We start from the raw sequence: 17,396 nt of genomic DNA, 5'->3' as shown, positions 1-17,396 counted from the left end.
TGACTTTGCATCTTCTGTGGGATTACATGTACAGGCAAAAAACCTTTTCAGTTAAACACACTAAACCCAGAGAATAAATTACTAGGAGCATAGTCTTTTTCTCACTTCTCTTGAAGGAATTCCAACTTCTTTTCCAAATGTTTAAGTTCCTGCAGCACTGATCAAATCTCACTGGAGAAAATCAAAAGGTACTGAGCCTTTCAAACCACTGATCTGACAGAAAAGCACTGACTGCCAGTCATAACACCAGTGATCCTAGTTGGATAAGAAAAGAAGTGGAGTATTATTTGATATGGCAAAGACTTATAATTTACTTTGTATTATGTGAATCATGGCATCATTTTTTCTGCCACTGTAGGTGAGTAGTTTTTTTCCTACAGATAAATGCCTGAAAGGAAGAGGGAGAGATGCTGCTATCTCTGTTCTCTTTGATAAGATGAAGATATCCTCATGTAAGAAAAAAACATTCATTCCTGTGTCAAAAAAGTTGTGTTTGCTGGGAAAGAGAATTTAAATTTCTAGGTGTAAGTCTGAACTGAGCTGAACAGAGCTGTTTCATTCCTGTTAAGAATGAGAGGTAGTATCTAATGCTACCATTTATTTCTAATTTCCAACCATGTCAAAATAATCCTATACCTATTTCTTAAAAAATGTTGAAAACGTATTTCTTGGTGTCTGGTATTAATCCTCTTAGTGGACTCAATGCAGATGTGTGGAAAAATGCTAGTCAGCTTTAGCTTAGGTTCTTAGGTACCTGAGGAAACTAGCTAAATAAAATCCCCAGATCCTTGTCATGTCTGGTGTCTAGGTGAAATTCAGTGATGAGTAGAATAATAGACTTTTTTGTTTATGGTAAGTTGAATATTGAAATGGACATCTGTTGTGGTTTTACCCCGGCTGAGAGCCGAGATCCACGCAGCTGCCTGCTCTTTAAAGGAAAAGAGGAGGGGGAGAAGTGTGTGTGGGGGTGAGGGGCAAGGGAAGGGAAAAGGAAGGGGCAAATAACAACCCCAAAACCAAGAAACCAAAAGCCCGTGGGTTGGGATAAGGATAGTTTACTAGAATAGCAGAAAGATAAAATATAACAATGCCAACAGGACTTTAGAGCAAAAATATATGAAACTGTTGATGCACAATGCAGTTCCTCACCGAACCCACAGCTCAGGCCATGCCACCCAGAGCCGTCCCAGAACCCGACCGTCCCCCAAAACCCGTGCGTCCTGGAGCCGCCCCCCAGTTCTGGAGCTGCCCATCAGACCCCCTTTATACTGAGCATGACGTAATTGGCATGGAATACTCTCTTTGGCCCGTTTGGGTCACCTGTCCTGGCTTCGCCCCTCCTTTCTCATTAATAGAGAAATATGAAGAACTGAGAAAGTCCTTGACTGTCTGACAGCAACTAAAAACATCAGGGTGTTATCAGCACTGCTTTCATTGTAACTCTCAAACACGTTCCATCTGCTGCTACAAATGAAACTCCATCCTGACTGAAACCAGGACAACGTCTTATTTTGGGGGTTAGATGAGGAAGGCTACAGAGTGTGCAAAGCTAGAAAGTGACCTGCACTTACTCATTTCTGTTTTTTTTATTAAGGATTCAAATTTAATTCCCGGTCTTGGAATTCACACATGCCCAAACTGCCATGATCAGATTCGTCTCTTTTAGGTTAAGTACAGTTTGCTTTGCAGAGACATACATGGACACCAGTAGCTCCAGCATGGACGATCTGAACATACACCGAAGGATGCAGAAGGTTAGTTCACCAATACTGCAATTGCTCCACATACTTACTTTCCCAAACAATTCTCTGTGTGTTTGTTCTTGTTCCTGCTACTATGGATTCCACATTAATATATTTTTTTCTCCTGAGGTGGTGCCTTATAAACAAGGTAAAATTGTTGCAGATAGAATTTATTTTCCTTTCAAGGTGGACATATAACTTGGGGTTATAACCTGTATGTAGGTATGTGCCCAGGTATCCTATGGATACAAATCTGTGTCTTGCTAGAAGTATAATTACTGGAAAAGCTCTGTATGCTTCATGTCACAATTTAAACATTTATCATAGTGCTTGAATTTTGTGTAGATAAATCTTCTGAGCATTTTAAAGCTCACTTTATCACATTTATTCAATGATCTGGGAGCCAAAAACTTTGAAAAAACTAGCAGGAGATTTTAAAACTTAGGAAAATACTTTGTTATTCACTGTAATGTGATAGAAAAATTCCAGAAGGCAGTTGATTTTATAGAATCTAAAGATTAAAAATTCTTTAATATGTAAATGCATTACAGTAAAAAAAAAATCGACTACATATTTGCATGCAGGGATTCCACATGAACCTTAACAGTGACGTTTAAGGAAATGTGTTCTCAAGCCAACGCTCTGCAAGGTGTTAGACCAGTTTCTTTATAACCCTGGAGCATTTTCTGTTGATCATTAAAAAGCATTGTGTAAATCTACAAGAACCCTCATAAAACCAGGCAGTTCAGTTTACTACATTCACGGTTTATCTGTGAACATTGATGTTAACTGTGTCGTTTGATCATCTTTAACCTGAAAATACTGGGGATGTGCAGCATGTAAGTAAATAAAACAGCTCCTAATAAAGTAGCTGCTCGCTTCAAAAGTTGAGCGGAAAGTGAAGAATTTAACACTTTGCTGTCTTAGTTTTACAGGATCCACTAACAGGAGGGGCACCTTGAGATGGAGCAAGTGCATGTTTGGTTGGGGTTTTTTAAATAAATTTACACCAAACCTTATTTAACAGGAACTTGGATGAGCTTTTGTTTTAGAGTCACTCTCTGGGTCCTGAACTCCGGCTGCTTTTACACGACAGAGTTTCAGCACCCCTCCTGGAAGTCTCTTTCCCGGCCCGCTCCTGCAGTGAGGGTGGGGGGCTCCCAGCGCGCCCGTGGGAGCGGCAACCTCCCACCCCGCGCTTCCCGGTACGCTTCTGGCCGCTCCCCGCCCTTCGCTGCCTGGAGACAGCCGGGTTCCGGCCGCTCCCGCCCCCAGCGCTGGACTTTCCGCGACCGCCGGGACGGGAAGGGACGGGGACGGGCGCTGCGGAGCGGAGCCGGAGCAGCTGGAAGCGCGGTTCGATGCGGGACGCCGCGGAGCGGCTTCTCGGGTCTGGGAGAGGGTATTTTTTCGCTGTGAATACAAGTGTGTTTACCGTACACGATTTCTTCTGGGTGGTCCTTCTAGGTGTCTTCTGGTTCCTTTTCCCACAGGGAAGCTTAACGATGAGAAGGGCTGTGTTTTCCAGTTGGGGATTGTGCTTTAACTTGGAAAAATGTCTCTCTTTGGCGAAATAACTCGCTTGCAAAGGCTTAAACGCAAGATCTTGCTGCCATGGCTGCCCTGGCAGAGCCCTGCTCCAGAGAGCTGGCAGCAGTGGGCAGGGCTCAGGCACTGGTGGTCCTGTCACCCATCAGTGATGTGGGGCAGCATTAGGGATGTGGCCTCCACTTGGTGAGACTGGATGTACAGGATGTGATCTGTAGTTTTGTGTCTCAGGTGTTGGGATGGATTTCAGGAGACGTGTCTGTGTAAGCAGAGGGGCACCTTGCTGTGTCAGAACAGAAGAGTTTTATGTCACCTTATATGTCATTTCATTTCTTCTCTGAAGGTTATTTTGTTAGCTTTAGCAGAAAATAACCTATTTAATAGATCAACTAGATTATTTTTTAAGTGCTCCATTTCTCTGGCAGTCAAGGTTAAAATCCAGAGGCTGGTTAGTCTTAATATGATGTGGAGATGACAAGAAGTGCCACAAAGCTAGCTAGGGTGAACTAATGCATGCCTCACAGCTATTTGGCATTCAAAGTCTGGTTTTTGAATCACAAGCCTTGTTGGAAATGGCCTGGCTTGGTATTTAAATGGCATCATGTATGGTGTTTGTGCTTGGGTGCTTGTGTTCTTGGCAGTATTTTAGTGAGCTGTATAAGAAATGAAACTGATTGTCATTCTAGTATACTGTTTTTCTGATAAAAACCAGAAGCTCTGTAGCTAACTGAATTAAGACCTCTCTAGATCAGTTGCAGCATATCTACTGACGTGCATCAGGATAAGGGAGATATAGCCACCTAATGCAGTTCTGAAAATAAGAAAGTGACTGAAAAGAAACACGGACAGTCTGCCGTTCCTTAGAAAGGAACAATCTAGGGATGTTAGTTCCTTACTGGTCTTTCGACTAGAATGGTTTTGTTCTGACTTCCTTTGGAATCACTAGTTCCTTGATTTCCTTTCCATAAATTTTTGGCTGTCCTTAAAAGCCCAGGCTCAAAACTCCTGGAAAGAGAAAAGCACTGTGCCTGCGTATGTACCGATGTGAATAACGATTTGAGAAGGTGAAGATGAAGGGAGGATCAGGTGGGGTGTGCTGCTGCTGGGTGAGGGGATTTAGGCTATCACAGCAATTGACTGTTATGTCTGAGAGCCAATGGAAAAAGTCTGGGAACTCCTATGGAAGCACAGCGATACGGGTTCTAGATAGTGCAGGGTATGAGGAGGGGTTCCTTTCTTTCCTGAGCAGTACAGCCAAAGAGGTGTGGGGGTCTGTTGTCAGCTTGCAAACCCACAGCTGAACAGCCCCTCTTGGCAGCTTTAGGACCATTTGGTGTGTGAGAGCGGTTCTTTTGTCTTTCGCTTCTCTCACTGGTGCAGCGGCTGTGCTGAGTTCAAGCTGGTGCAGCTGGCAGAACCTTCCTCTCACACACTCTCAGTGCTGCGGTAGAGGAAGCTCAGAATCTTATTTTGTAAACCAGTCATCTGCTTTCTGTGAAGTGTTCCTGGTTCTGTGCTTCTTTCTGTCGGCAAAATTGCTTCCACTTTCTCTTCTGTAAAGCAGAACCGAAATATGTCTCTTCCTCCAAGAAGAAAAGGTATTTATTTATATATCATCTAACTCCCTTTGGGACAGTGGACACAGAGCTATGAGGTACTGTGGGAAATCTGTCAGGAAAGGGCAAATCTCCCTGGCTTTTCCTGGCAGAGGCTCCCTCGCACAGCCCCAACCCAAAATAGTTCCAGTGAGGCGGAGGGGTGCTGGGAGCCAGAGCCTGGTCCTCACCCTCTTTTTGTCCTTCTGCACTCCAGCTGGGGGATTTTGGGCAATGTTTGATCAGCAAATACCTCAGGTAATGTAATAAAATGTGAAGGACCCTTATAATCCTGGCATAATTTAGGTTGGAAAGGATAACCTTTGGAGGTCCTTTGGTCCATTCTTCTGCTTGAAGCCAGACTAAATTAATATTTAGATCAGATTTCTAGGTTCTTGTAAAGTGTTTTATAAGATATACAGGAAGATACACAGCTGCTGATTCTGGACCACCATGGCCAGTTCCAGTACAATTTATGCTCAATTTAGATTGCAGCATGTGGCCAGAGCAGCACAAGGGATACATGCAGCCACTGTTTTTGTTGAACCAAAATTAATTCAGTAATGGACTTCTACTTGCTGATGCATGTTACTTTTTTTTTTTTCCTTCTTTTCATTAGTGCTGTGGAATTTTAACTCCGTGTCAACACAACAGCATTCTTCCTCTTGCATTGGTGGGAGCTAAATACAAACATCTTTGCTTTTCCCTGCTAAGTAAGTAATGTTTTGGTGATTGTTCCCTAGATTTATTTTAAAACTGTTACTAGAACTAGTAACACCTAGTAGCATGTAAAGCCACATTTTATTAAATGGAAATGAATATTTAGGCTTCAAATCCTTGCTTTGTGTAAATCAGGCAGCTGGAACCAACACATTTCTAGGTTACTGGTCTTCCCATTCCTGCTGTTTCTCGATTGAGGTTCCCACAAGTAGCAGCATGTCTGGACAATATGTTGTGCAATATAAAGGTCCTCAAAAGCAAGTTTTTGTTCCTTGTTCCTTTAGTGCTTAAGAATTTTGTTATTCACAATCTTTATTCAGATGAAAAGCAGGGCATGACTGACAATGTGTTAATCTTGGTGATTGAATTGGGGATGGTAGAAAAAGCCTAGATAAAAAGTAATAGAAGAAAAGAGACATTTTTTGATAAAAGAAATAATCTTAGCTATTCTCTTTAGTATCATACTTGATGAAATGGAACTTGAACTTTGTAAAATCTTTGTTGCTTTTCTAGCTATAAAGCATATCAACATTTTCTAAATCCTAGATGGCACAGTGACATATATGTGTGGTTGTAGGGAGAAAAAAGATTCTGGGCTACTATAAAGTCTTTCTTTTAAATAAATCATACGAGTCTGTCTCTATTCTCCCTTTACTAAAGAATTCAGTTGTAATTCTCAGTATATCCTTGAAGTTTATGTAGCTGGCATGTCCTAGAGCATAAACTGTTCTTTTGCTAGTTTAAATGTTTTTATTTTTTATTATTTAATTTTAGTTATTCCTACAGGCCAGTAGTTTTGTCAGCATATTTTTATATAGTCAAATAATAAACTTGTCACTCAATATTGTCAACTGTGAGAACAAGGTTTAATGTATATAGTTCAAATGTCTTTTAAATTAGATTTATAATTTTAAACTGGTTCTTATTACTTTTTTTAAAACCTGTATTGATATGCTGACTGGAATCCAAGTAAAGTACCTAAAACTGGGTGGTGATTTTGTTACTGATGTTAGTAAAGTAGAAGAAAAATTATAAACACTTTAAGATCAATTTATTAAACAAAGAGGATGTTTTGTATGAGTTGGGAAATGAGCTGTATTTCATGTGATCCCAAAATATCCTCTTGCAACTTCTTACTCTGGGAATGGAAACTGCTTTCAGTTTCAATTTAATCCCAGCTTCGAACGACCCTCTTCATTGAACTGAACTAGTTGGAAGAACCATAACAGACAAAATATACTTGTTTAACTTAATTTCACTCTTTTTAAAGAATACCTAGATCTATTTTTTTTCAAGCATTTGATCCTATAAAAATGAGTTGCTCTGTTTTTATCCTTCTACTTATGAATCTCCTGGCTATTTGGACCTCTGTCTTTAATAGAAGCTGCTGCCACTGTCTTGCCTCTCTTATTACACCACAGCCTCAAAGGAATATGCCTCAAAGTTGACGCTGGCATCAGTAAATGTTCTTTCTGCTATTTTTTAACTTCTTTTGGCAACCTTGGAAGAGTTAAAGGACAAAGATGAGTAGTTGCTCTTTTACTCAATATTCTGCTATGGAAGCCCACTTGCCTGTGCAAGCCCATCCTTTATTATCATGTGGAGACAAAAGTTGCACATGTGGTATTTTAGTAGTACCACCTCAGAAGGGGAATAGCATAAAGAACTGAATCGGTGGTAGGATGGTGTCACAGCTGCTCTGGGATTTACCTAAGCAGGTTTTTCAGCCAACATCAATACATTAAACTGGTCTCTCTGAAATTACTTCAATCGTTTGTTCATATGAATTGCACGATGCTTCTGAATAGCTGCACAGTGGACTTCTGCACTGCAGTGAGGTAACTGTACATCCTGATGTTTTCATCTGAGTTGAGAATGATTTCGGGCATGTATGCAGATCATTGAGACTTAAGTTGTGTTGGAGACATAGCCCAGGAGGCAGCTGAGCTGTTTAGTTATTTTAGCTTGTATTTATAATTCCACTATCTCATGCAGTTGAGACAGGCAAGTATTTTTTGTCAATAAGAGAGAACTCTGAATAACTCTTGTGTGTATTAAAAACCCCATGAAATGAAAATGTTGTTTTGCAGAGCAATTAAAAGCAGATCCACGGCAATGCAAGGTGAGTAAAATATAAAAAGATGTCATCTTTTGTTAATAGCAGAGATCATGTGGATCCTTCTGATGTGTTCAAGCAATATATTAGCTTAGCTGTTTGTTTACCTTCTAATGTTATGAAATAAGTATGAATATTTTCAGTATAAATGATTTATGTTTTCAAATTACATCATTTACAAAACATATAGCTTACATTTTCAGATGTTTATTTCCAAAGTTAAATAAAACAAAAAATTGATCTTGAAATTCAAGTTGTTTCTGCTTACAGACTGAACTTGGTAGATGTTTTTAAATCCATAACCCTCCGAGTCTCCCGTTAAGACATTAATAGAGCCCTAACTTGAAGGAATTGGAAGAAAATGTTTTATACAGTGGAGAATGGCTTATTACTAATTTTGAACAGGAGGGCAGGCTGTCAGTTCCCCTGCAATTTTTTGAATTAAAGCCTCCTTCTCAATATAAATGAATGGAACCAAAGGCACATCTGGTCCAGAGAGGAACTAGCCTGCTTGATCAGGGGTTGGACCAAGTGATCTCAAGAGGTCCCTCCCAAGCTAAATGGTTTCATGACAGCTTCAAAACATCATGTGCAATGCCTGCCTTTTTCTACACTCTAGGGATCAGAACTCCTTTAAGTTATACTGGTGTTTAATATAATAGATACTGTGCATAAACACGAGCTTGTTACACAGCTTTTGCTGTACAGAAAACAGCTGCTTAATCTTGTTATGTGTCTACTCTGAAAGAGGAGGCAATGTTGGAGGTCTTTCATCCTCGGGTAGGGGAAAACAAGCAATACTCAGATAGTGTGTTCCATTCTTCCAGCACATACACCTGCATCAGCTCCTGGATTTTCCACTGTTAACTACGGACCAGGAAACGAAGTCCCCCATGGCTACCCTCAGTATGCACCTGGGACTTATCAAGGTAGGTTGCTTGGCTGCAGATCTGCTGCACTATCAGGAAATAAACATGGGGACTAGGAGGTTTCACAGAGCAACCATCTCTGATTGACTTTGCTGCTGTTAATTCTGTAGACTTTCTGTTAAATTCTGTTTTGCTAAAAGTCATCTTTTCTTCTTAGTGCTGTGGGTTAGTCTGTGCTGAGCAGTACCAACAGTGGTAGGAGTTAAAAATATTGGATGTTTCTCCGTAGACACTGGGGAATTTGTCAGGGAGGTGTTATTAATGCAAAGCAATTAATGTGTGGCAGCTTCTTGCTGATGATCAGATTTTTTTTTTAATTAACATGTTATTTCAGTATTTCACTGTATGTTTCTCCAGCAATCCAGAACTGAAGAAAGAATTGTTTTCCTCTTGCAGCTCTGCTGGCCCCTGTATTCTGTTTCTGTTCCCTACTCTGTGGCTGTACTTTGTGTGTGGTTATAATTTATACTTTCACTCATTTGCCCTTTTTTGTTTTCTGTTCCACATTCAAAATGCAGCACTCGCACATAGCTCCTCATGTGCTGGCTGTGAACGAATATCTGGCAATCAGGTTCAAAGCGCAGGTTAGAGATAAAATACAAAAAGTTTGGCCTGAGTTACTATGCTGGTTGTCATTTAAAGCTTGTGCATCTCGTGGCAAGGCAATCTGAGGTCCTTCAGCAAGGAATGGCCATGGGCCACCTGTATGAGGAAGGTCAGGGAGTGTTTTTCATCTTGAATAATTGTGTGTGCACACACTTCAACACAACAGCAGCCGACAGTTTGAGTGCAAATCCTGTGCTCAAACACAAAAGTGATGTTGTATTCCTCCTGCCATCTATGAGGTTTAAGCCACAGCTGTTTGCATCACCCAAGATACCATCCCACTTACAGCCACAGTGTGGTCTTTCACAAGGTGCAGTCTGTGTTTTGCAATGTAGTGTGAAACATTGGTGCTGAGCTGGTTTGCACTAATAATAAGTCTACAGGTCAGTATCTCAAACTATTTGTCTTTGTGCAAGTCTCCAGAAAGACTCTTTGTGGCTTCTGCTTTGTGCTTGTTTCTGAGTATGATATAAAATTCCTCTGCATCAGGTTGAAAACCTGTCTGCTTACTAGGGAAGTATCAAACAGTGGAAAAAGCACAGCTCTTGTTCTGTAACTTCCAATAGCAACTTCAGCGGTTTCAGCTACAAGGTCACATAAAGCGTCTCTCCAGCAAAAACCACACTGCTGTGAAACAGTACTCTGGCAAGGCAGGGCCCTGTGCAGAGCCTGGGGTGTGGGTTGGGCCCTGAGCACCAAGGTGATGCCCTGTGTGCCATCTGGTGGGGTGCTGAGCATATGGACCCTGCAGTGCTTCAGGAGAGCTTGTGTTTCCTATCAAGTGTTTATTGGATGAGACTTACTTGGCATTCAGAAAATGTGGGGAGGTTTCCTCCTTTACTAGGCACCTCCTCCATGCAGGAAGTGTGGATTTCCTGAGTTTTGAAAGGGGATCCATGAAACAAATGGGATACTGCAGTTTTAAAATCGCACTCATCTGGTTTGAAAACTGCAGCTGAACTTTGCTGAAAGGACATTTCTTACCACATAAGTAGAATTTATTTCAGGAAAATTTTGTCATAAAATTCCTCATTTCCTCAACTGACAACTTGTAAATGCCAATAATTTTCATGTATTTTAAGGTATTCCATGTTCTCTGCTTAGAAATAACTTTTATTTCTAATTTTTGAACTGCCTATCTTTTATATCAGTACAATTTCTGCTGTATTTAAGAATGATGCATTTATTTATTTTGTTTGGCCTTGTCTGGAGGGAGAATAGCATCCCAGTCCAGTGTGACTTCCTTCACAAAAGCTGTATTTGTAACTGAAATACATCATAGGTATAAGGATCTCCATGGCTCAAAATAGCAAATAGATTAATCTTTTGAAGATCTGTTGTACAATTCTTTTCCAACATCTTAGTTTCACAGCTGCATGTCTTCTACCACAGCAGGTGTCACAGGTGCGGGGAGTTACGGCTTCCCGGGGCAGCCCATGGCAGTCCCAGCTGGATTTGCTGTTCCTCCCATCCAGAACCAACCCATCGTGAAGGAGGGGACAATCTGGATGCCTGTCCCTCCTCCTCTTCCCAACTGCCCTCCTGGACTGGAATACCTCACACAGGTACCTGCACCCTTCCTCCTTCTCCCTAGAACAGGCTGAGGAGCAGCCTGCATTCATGAAAAAGCTAAAAAATACATCTGGCTTTGTTGCAGCCGTGTGGGTTGCAGCTTTTGGGCTGTTAAGTGAAGCTTTTTGCTATGCGATTGATGCATGTTTGAGCATGAAGGTGCCTGTTATGGCTGCAGCACTTCATGGAGTACTGTCCTACCAAGTGAGATGCTAAAGGACTAGGGATGTGGGGCTATCATACATCATTTCCATTTCTGAGGCTGCTGTCTGGGAGGTGGATTGTGGTTTAAGAAGGTGTATATAATAAATATATTTAATATGGGCAACTGTAGCACATTAGAGGTGCTTAATTTTCTCCATGATGATTTCTTCACACCTCTTCATAATTTGTTAGGAGAGGTGCTAGTCAGACTTCACACATAGAGAATTCTAATAGCAAAATAAGAATTGTTTCCACATAACAGAGTATGTCCTTGTACTGTAAAAGTACAGTTCATCTCATTGCTGTGAGCAAATACCAAGGCTTAACATAGATACACTGTTACCAGTTTTGCAAATTGCTCTTTAAAAAAAGAAAAAAGGGAGGAAAAACACACCCCTGAGGAGAGGCTGGTTTTTCCTGAGTTTCACTCAGGTCTGAGAAGTAGGTGAGCTTCTGCTCTACAATTTCTCAGTTTCCTGCTTTTGTTTGTACAGACTCCTGAGGTAGGCATCTGGGGTATGTGGTGTCAGAGGCACTGTCTGGCTCTGTAGCTGAGCTACCCTGAGTCCAGAAAGGAGCACCAGAAGGTTTGTTCTGCGTGCTCGTAACCAGACCAGCCTGTGTACAGCTTCTGCCATCACCTCTAGTGCTCTGAATCCCTCTTCTGCTAAACTGACAGAGGACTGGGGGGATGTGGGCTGCTTCCACAGCTTTTAGTGGTAAATGATTTACCTCCAGACAACATATTGATCCATAAATGTGCATTCTGAAATGAAACAGCAATGCTTCTTAAAACTTGATTTCTCTTAGTTACAACTTGTTAACTGTTTGTTCTGTTCAATTTTTTAACCGTGAACAGATTGACCAGATATTAATTCATCAGCAAATTGAACTTCTTGAGAGTAAGTGAAAAGTATTTATAACAGAGAAATGTTTAAACCTAATAATCCCAAGAATGGTAAAATTTTGCCTTTTTTTGATGCTACATATTTAGGGTGGATCACCCCTTTCTCTTTCCTGCCTCTATTATCTGTCTCAATTTCTGCAGAAGTTGTGGAGAAGGAGAAAATGGAGGGCAAAGGATTTAAAGCAGGTTCCATGCTTTAACAGATAATCTTGATAGCTAGTGATAGCCAAATCCACACATTTCCCATGTTACTCATTCAGAGCATTCCTTTCCTGCATAAAGATCATCATCTCTGTCCTCCCTTACTCTGATTCCACAGACTGGAATGTGGCTCCAGTCTTGTTTCCAGGCAGTGCTGCTGTTTCAGTGAATCGAACGGCTTTCCTTCTGTTCCACTCATTCCATTCACTTTAAGGATATCAAAGTCATGTTATCTGTGTCTTTCAAATAGAAGAAATTAAATGGATTATCTATCTCAGCTGACACCCAGTGCTGCATTTTCTTTCCATACAGCTTCAAAGAGTACTTTCATTTGCTAGATAAATTAATCAGAATTCCTGTCCTGGGTCTTGTTTTCTATTTGCGCTGCTGTCAATCCTGACTGTGAGGCTTTTCTTGTGGCATTCTCATTCTGAAGGTATCTGTGCCCTCTAGAGCCCTTTTCTTGCTTTGTCTCCAAATTCACAAGCTTCTTAAATTTTCATCCCTTCAGCCATTCCCTGGGACTCATCCATGTTGTGTTATTTATAATTGTAGTGCTTGCTGTGAAGTGTGTGTCTGTCTGGTGGGAGGGAACTGATGGACATCTCTCTCCTCTTTCTGTGTTGCCATCTTCATGGTGGCTTCTGTCTGAAGGTCTCTGTTAGGCTGCTGTGCTCGAGGGTCCTTCCCCATCACTTCCCTTTGCCAGTGGCTGCCTCTGACACACTTTGAGCCTTCCCAGACCTTAGCTTTAGAGTCAGCATGGTGAGTTTTCTGATCACACACACCTCAGAAATGTAGCAATTCTGTTCCTATTTTTCAGTTTTAAGTGGCTTTGAAACAAACAACAAATATGAAATTAAGAATACTCTGGGGCAAAGGGTGTACTTTGCAGTAGAGGACACTGACTGCTGTACCAGGAACTTCTGTGGGCCATCACGACCCTTCACCCTCCGGATTATAGACAACTTGGGCCATGAGGTGATAACTCTGCAGAGACCCCTCCGCTGTTCCTCGTGCTGCTTTCCCTGCTGCTTACAGGAGGTGAGTTTCTCCTTCTCACCACCTTCTTCCTTCATGTAGGACATGGTCCACCTGTACAGTTTACAGATGGGGTTGTCCTGAATCAGGAGACGAGGTGAAATGAGTCAGATTTTGCTTGTAAGTTGTGGGGAGAGAGATCTGTGGGGTTTGTGCGTGGCATCCTTGGTCTGGGAAGAAGCAAGTGTGGTACAAAACTTAGATTCACTCTATCCACTACTGATGATAGTAACGAAAATGGGATTCAATAGCATGTCAGGGAACGTGTGGCTAGTGCAGAAATCTGCACTGGAGATGGACTTGCAGTGTATAAGTTAGGCAAAAGCTTTTGTGCAGTAACAGCAACAGTTCTCACTTCACTGTGAAATTCAGGAAATGAAATGATAAGTTTTTTTTTAAATATTAAAGTAATTATGTAGTGATTTTCTGAGACCTCAAATCTAAACCTACTCGTAGCTCTTACTGAGGGGTTTGTAGTAGCTGCATCCTACGATGTCTTCACTGAATGCTGTCAGGATGCTCACAGCCTTCCTTTCACTAGACTTTGATCTTTATGACATAGATGCACAGCTTGTGTGCTCCACAGCTTTGGGAGTATCTGACTGTTTTCAGTGAAGACACCTGAGGTCTGCAGTTTGTGTGCAGTTTTCTGAAAACATTCACAGAAAACCCTGTGCAGCTTCGTGCAGTGGAAAGCATGAACAAGTTGTATTTCATTTGTGTGCTAGTGTGGGGTTTATTTTACTAGAATACCAGAGCATGAACGTTCATTTGGGGATTTTCTTTTTCCTGTGAAGTTGGAAGTTCAGGCGCCTCCAGGAACACCAGTTGGTTATGTTGTCCAGAACTGGCATCCCTTACTGCCAAAGTTTACAATTCAGAATGAGAGAAGAATGGATATACTGAAAATTGTTGGACCATGTATTGTTTGCAGCTGCTGTGAGGACATTAACTTTGAGGTATGCAATGCTAAACTTTATTTGTATGTATGTTCTTTCAGGTAGCAGTTTGATTGTAGTTTCTTGCTTGACTTATTGTCAACTGCACTGTAGTATATATTAAGGATTAGTATGCAATCTTTAAATGCTAGTATAATTAACTCGCTTCTCTAGATATCTAGATTACTCTAGATAAATAGGACAAACTTCCAGAAATGATGTCCTAAAGCCACTCATCAGTGATCACTGAGACCGATTCCCTGTGCTTGCATGTAAATATCTTCCCTGAAATATTTAGCAGCAGAATACTTCTGAATCTATTCTGTTAGGCCTTAACAAAAAACATTATCCTCGGTTGTGTTGGGTACTTATTAAAATGTCTTCCTACAGCCACTCATTTAATAATCATTCAATGACCAAGTAAATCAAGATAATTTAGACCTAAAGTATAGTTTTGAATGATTGAAGGTTTACAATTTTCACTTAAAAATCAAAGTGATTAATGCATCATTATTTTCATATACCTTAGGTAGTAGATACGCTAGTCTGCCATTCAATATTTAAAATGTTGTGAATCGTTGCTAAGTCAAACTCTGTATCATTTTATTTTGGGGCCTGGCCTTTCACACGACCCAGAAGGCTGGATCTAACTTTAGGAAACATAATGTTGACAAAGGGCTAATCTTTGCTTTGGAGCAGAAGAATGTAATTTGTTTAATTTTCACTTGAGCAGTTCCTGATACATGTCAGGAGAAAGTAATTCACTCTCTTGGCTAAAAGACAACACCTCCAGCAGAGAGTGTGTGCGCGCGTGAGGTCGCTGCCTTCCAGCACCATTAAAGCATTGAACTCTGTAGTCAGGTTTAGAATTAAGTTCACGGCTGTGCTACTTAAGACTGACTTTCTGATAGTCAGGCTTGCCTTTTGATACAAACAGTTGCATTCAATGAATGCGTTAATTCAGATAACACAACCTGAAGCTTTCAAATGGGCCAGTCATGGGAAGGATTTGGGAATATTATGAATGACAGATTTGATTTTTTTTTTCTTAATTTTATATTAAATTAGGTGAAGTCTGTGGATGAGACGTCTGCTGTTGGAAGGATTTCTAAGCAGTGGACTGGGTTTTTGAAAGAAGCCTTTACAGACACAGATAACTTTGGAATCACGTTCCCAATGGACCTTGATGTAAAAATGAAAGCTGTCATGATTGGTGCTTGCTTCCTTATCGTAAGTCTGTCACTCACTAATACTTGAATATGAACTGACTTCTTCATCCCCACATTCAGATTGCACTGGTGAAGGATTTGCTCTGAGCTCCTTCAAGTGGGCGACAGTTTGTTGTGAAATTCCTGTGCATAAAACTAACCACAGAGGGCAAAAAAGAATTATTTTGGATAATAAGCTTATGCCAGACTACATGAAGTGCTAGCTGTATTTAAGCAGAACTTCATATGTGATGGGACCAAGAAACCCACTCCTTACAGGCTCATTAGCAGAGGAAGCATGTTTATGTGGATGATGAGACCAGAAAAGTGCAGATCAGCAGCAGCCAAGAGACCCATCCAAAGCCAGAGCAGCCTGCTGAGCTGGTGAACAGGACAAATGAGAGCTGCAGTCTGTTCCTCCCAGCTCTCCTTTGGGGAAATAGGAGAAGCACTGAGCTGAGCAGGTTTAAATGCTCTCAGAGGAATAATTTCCTATGGGAGGGACTTCTGTCGAGGCAAAACACCTCTCACGTAATATGGTGCTTTTAGTTCCACTCTGTCTTTGTTGTGTCAAATTCTGCAGCACAGCTCACTTCATGCTCTGAAAATGGTGTGTGACACACGTCAAACACCTGTGCAATTTGGCATCAGGTACCATTTCAAAAAGTGTACTGCTGCTGTGCAGGGAGAGGGAAGGAGCATGTGGAGCACCCTGAGTTTGGAAAGTTCTCACCAGCCTCTAACAGTCTGTGCATGACCCAGGTTGTCCTTTAGATTTGCGTGTTCAATGTGCAGTGTTGGTGAGTGTGAACAACCCAGGACTCCAGATGCAGAAAGCGTGGCCCCCCGATGTAAACTGAAGATAGTGAGAATTATGATGGACTCCAGTTTCAGGGAAAATTGAAGCGACTGAGTCAGGTCAAACAAAGCCAGGGCAGGTATCCTAACTATGATTAGATATAGCTTTGTCTAATCACAATTTAAAGTTTTTGTGTAGGTCTTTCACCACCTCTTTCTCTCTGTGGGTGTCCTATTCTGAAACCCTCAGGGAATGGGGAGCTGCAGAGAGGTATCCCCACCTTCTTCTCATCATTTGAGGTTTCTGAGAGGAAGGTGCTTTGCATACCATGCAAAACAACCAGGAGATCTCTGAACAAATAGCCACATTTAAGAAGAATTTGTTTTGTTTGCTTTTTGTTTCCTTCTTAGGACTTCATGTTTTTTGAATTTGTTGGTGATAATCATCAGCGAACAGGCATTTGGCAATGAAATCTAGAACTTTTTACCTAGAAGGAAGAAGAGCATAAACCTCCCAACTTCCCAGTGGATTGCAGAACTCCAGTAAGAATGAGCAGTGTACATATTGTGCTTGCAGTTATATTTCTATAAATGAAAAGCTTTATCGTCCTTTGTTTTTTGGTAATCTGATGAAATGATTTCTAGTATCCTAATAACAACCCTTTGTACAAATCAATACTGTAATTTCTCTAAATATATAACAAACTTTTTCACAAAAATATGGAATTGTAAATAAGTACTTGTAGTTTTAATTCTTAAAAAATGCAACTACTTCTATACTCAATATTAAGAGTGAGCCAAATAAAAGAGGTCCTGATCTTCTTGTGTGTTTTCAACTTCTTACCTAACAAATATGTTCAAAACAAAGTAATCTTAAGTGAACAGGCCTATCAGATATCATTGTAAAATTGTATTAATCTAGTGATAAATGTGCTGTCAAATACGACTCTTACTGTCACTTAGTTTCATAATTGGGTTGTTTTGAAACTTAAGGTTTGTTTTTCACCAATAGAAGTTTAGAGGTGACAGGAAATACGAATGCCTGTGGTTTGCTTCTGTTTAATAATCTATTAGTAATTGCTTTGTGCATAAGTATGCTTTTTCCTCAGGCAAGGAAAAACTAGTACTTTTCAGTGACTCCAGTCCTGTACCCTTCATGCAGTCCATCGTTGTCACAAATTGTAAGTATGTCTGTAGGAATAATAAACAGAACAATTCCAGTTCTAAAGCAGATGCAAGAAATGGCAGGCCTATTTCTTGACATTTATAGC

General features: G+C 40.8%; 1 protein-coding gene across 2 annotated transcripts; it reads left to right on the top strand.

Annotated features, from left to right (window-relative positions):
* Nucleotides 1-8,621: 8,621 nt before the first annotated feature.
* Nucleotides 8,622-16,935, top strand: LOC311194211 (phospholipid scramblase 1-like; the record flags this gene model as incomplete). 2 transcript variants are annotated; one of them, XM_084267243.1, is made up of 7 exons in its annotated part: nt 8,622-8,650; nt 10,649-10,821; nt 11,892-11,934; nt 12,964-13,184; nt 13,979-14,140; nt 15,188-15,349; nt 16,537-16,935. In XM_084267243.1, the coding sequence occupies 6 exons, from the start codon at nt 10,693-10,695 to the stop codon at nt 16,594-16,596; spliced, it is 777 nt and encodes a 258-aa protein (XP_084123369.1). In that variant the 3' UTR covers nt 16,597-16,935. The 2 variants fall into 2 exon arrangements, with proteins under 2 accessions (XP_084123369.1, XP_084123370.1); XM_084267244.1 differs by lacking the exon at nt 8,622-8,650 and having other exon boundaries at nt 10,765-10,821; nt 13,036-13,184.
* Nucleotides 16,936-17,396: the final 461 nt, after the last annotated feature.

The sequence above is a fragment of the Gallinula chloropus genome, assembly GCF_964237585.1.
Source record: "Gallinula chloropus genome assembly, chromosome: 8".
NCBI classification, from domain to species: domain Eukaryota; kingdom Metazoa; phylum Chordata; class Aves; order Gruiformes; family Rallidae; genus Gallinula; species Gallinula chloropus.
The sequence above is the reverse complement of the archived record's forward strand: the minus strand, read 5'-3'. Positions and strand labels throughout refer to the sequence as shown.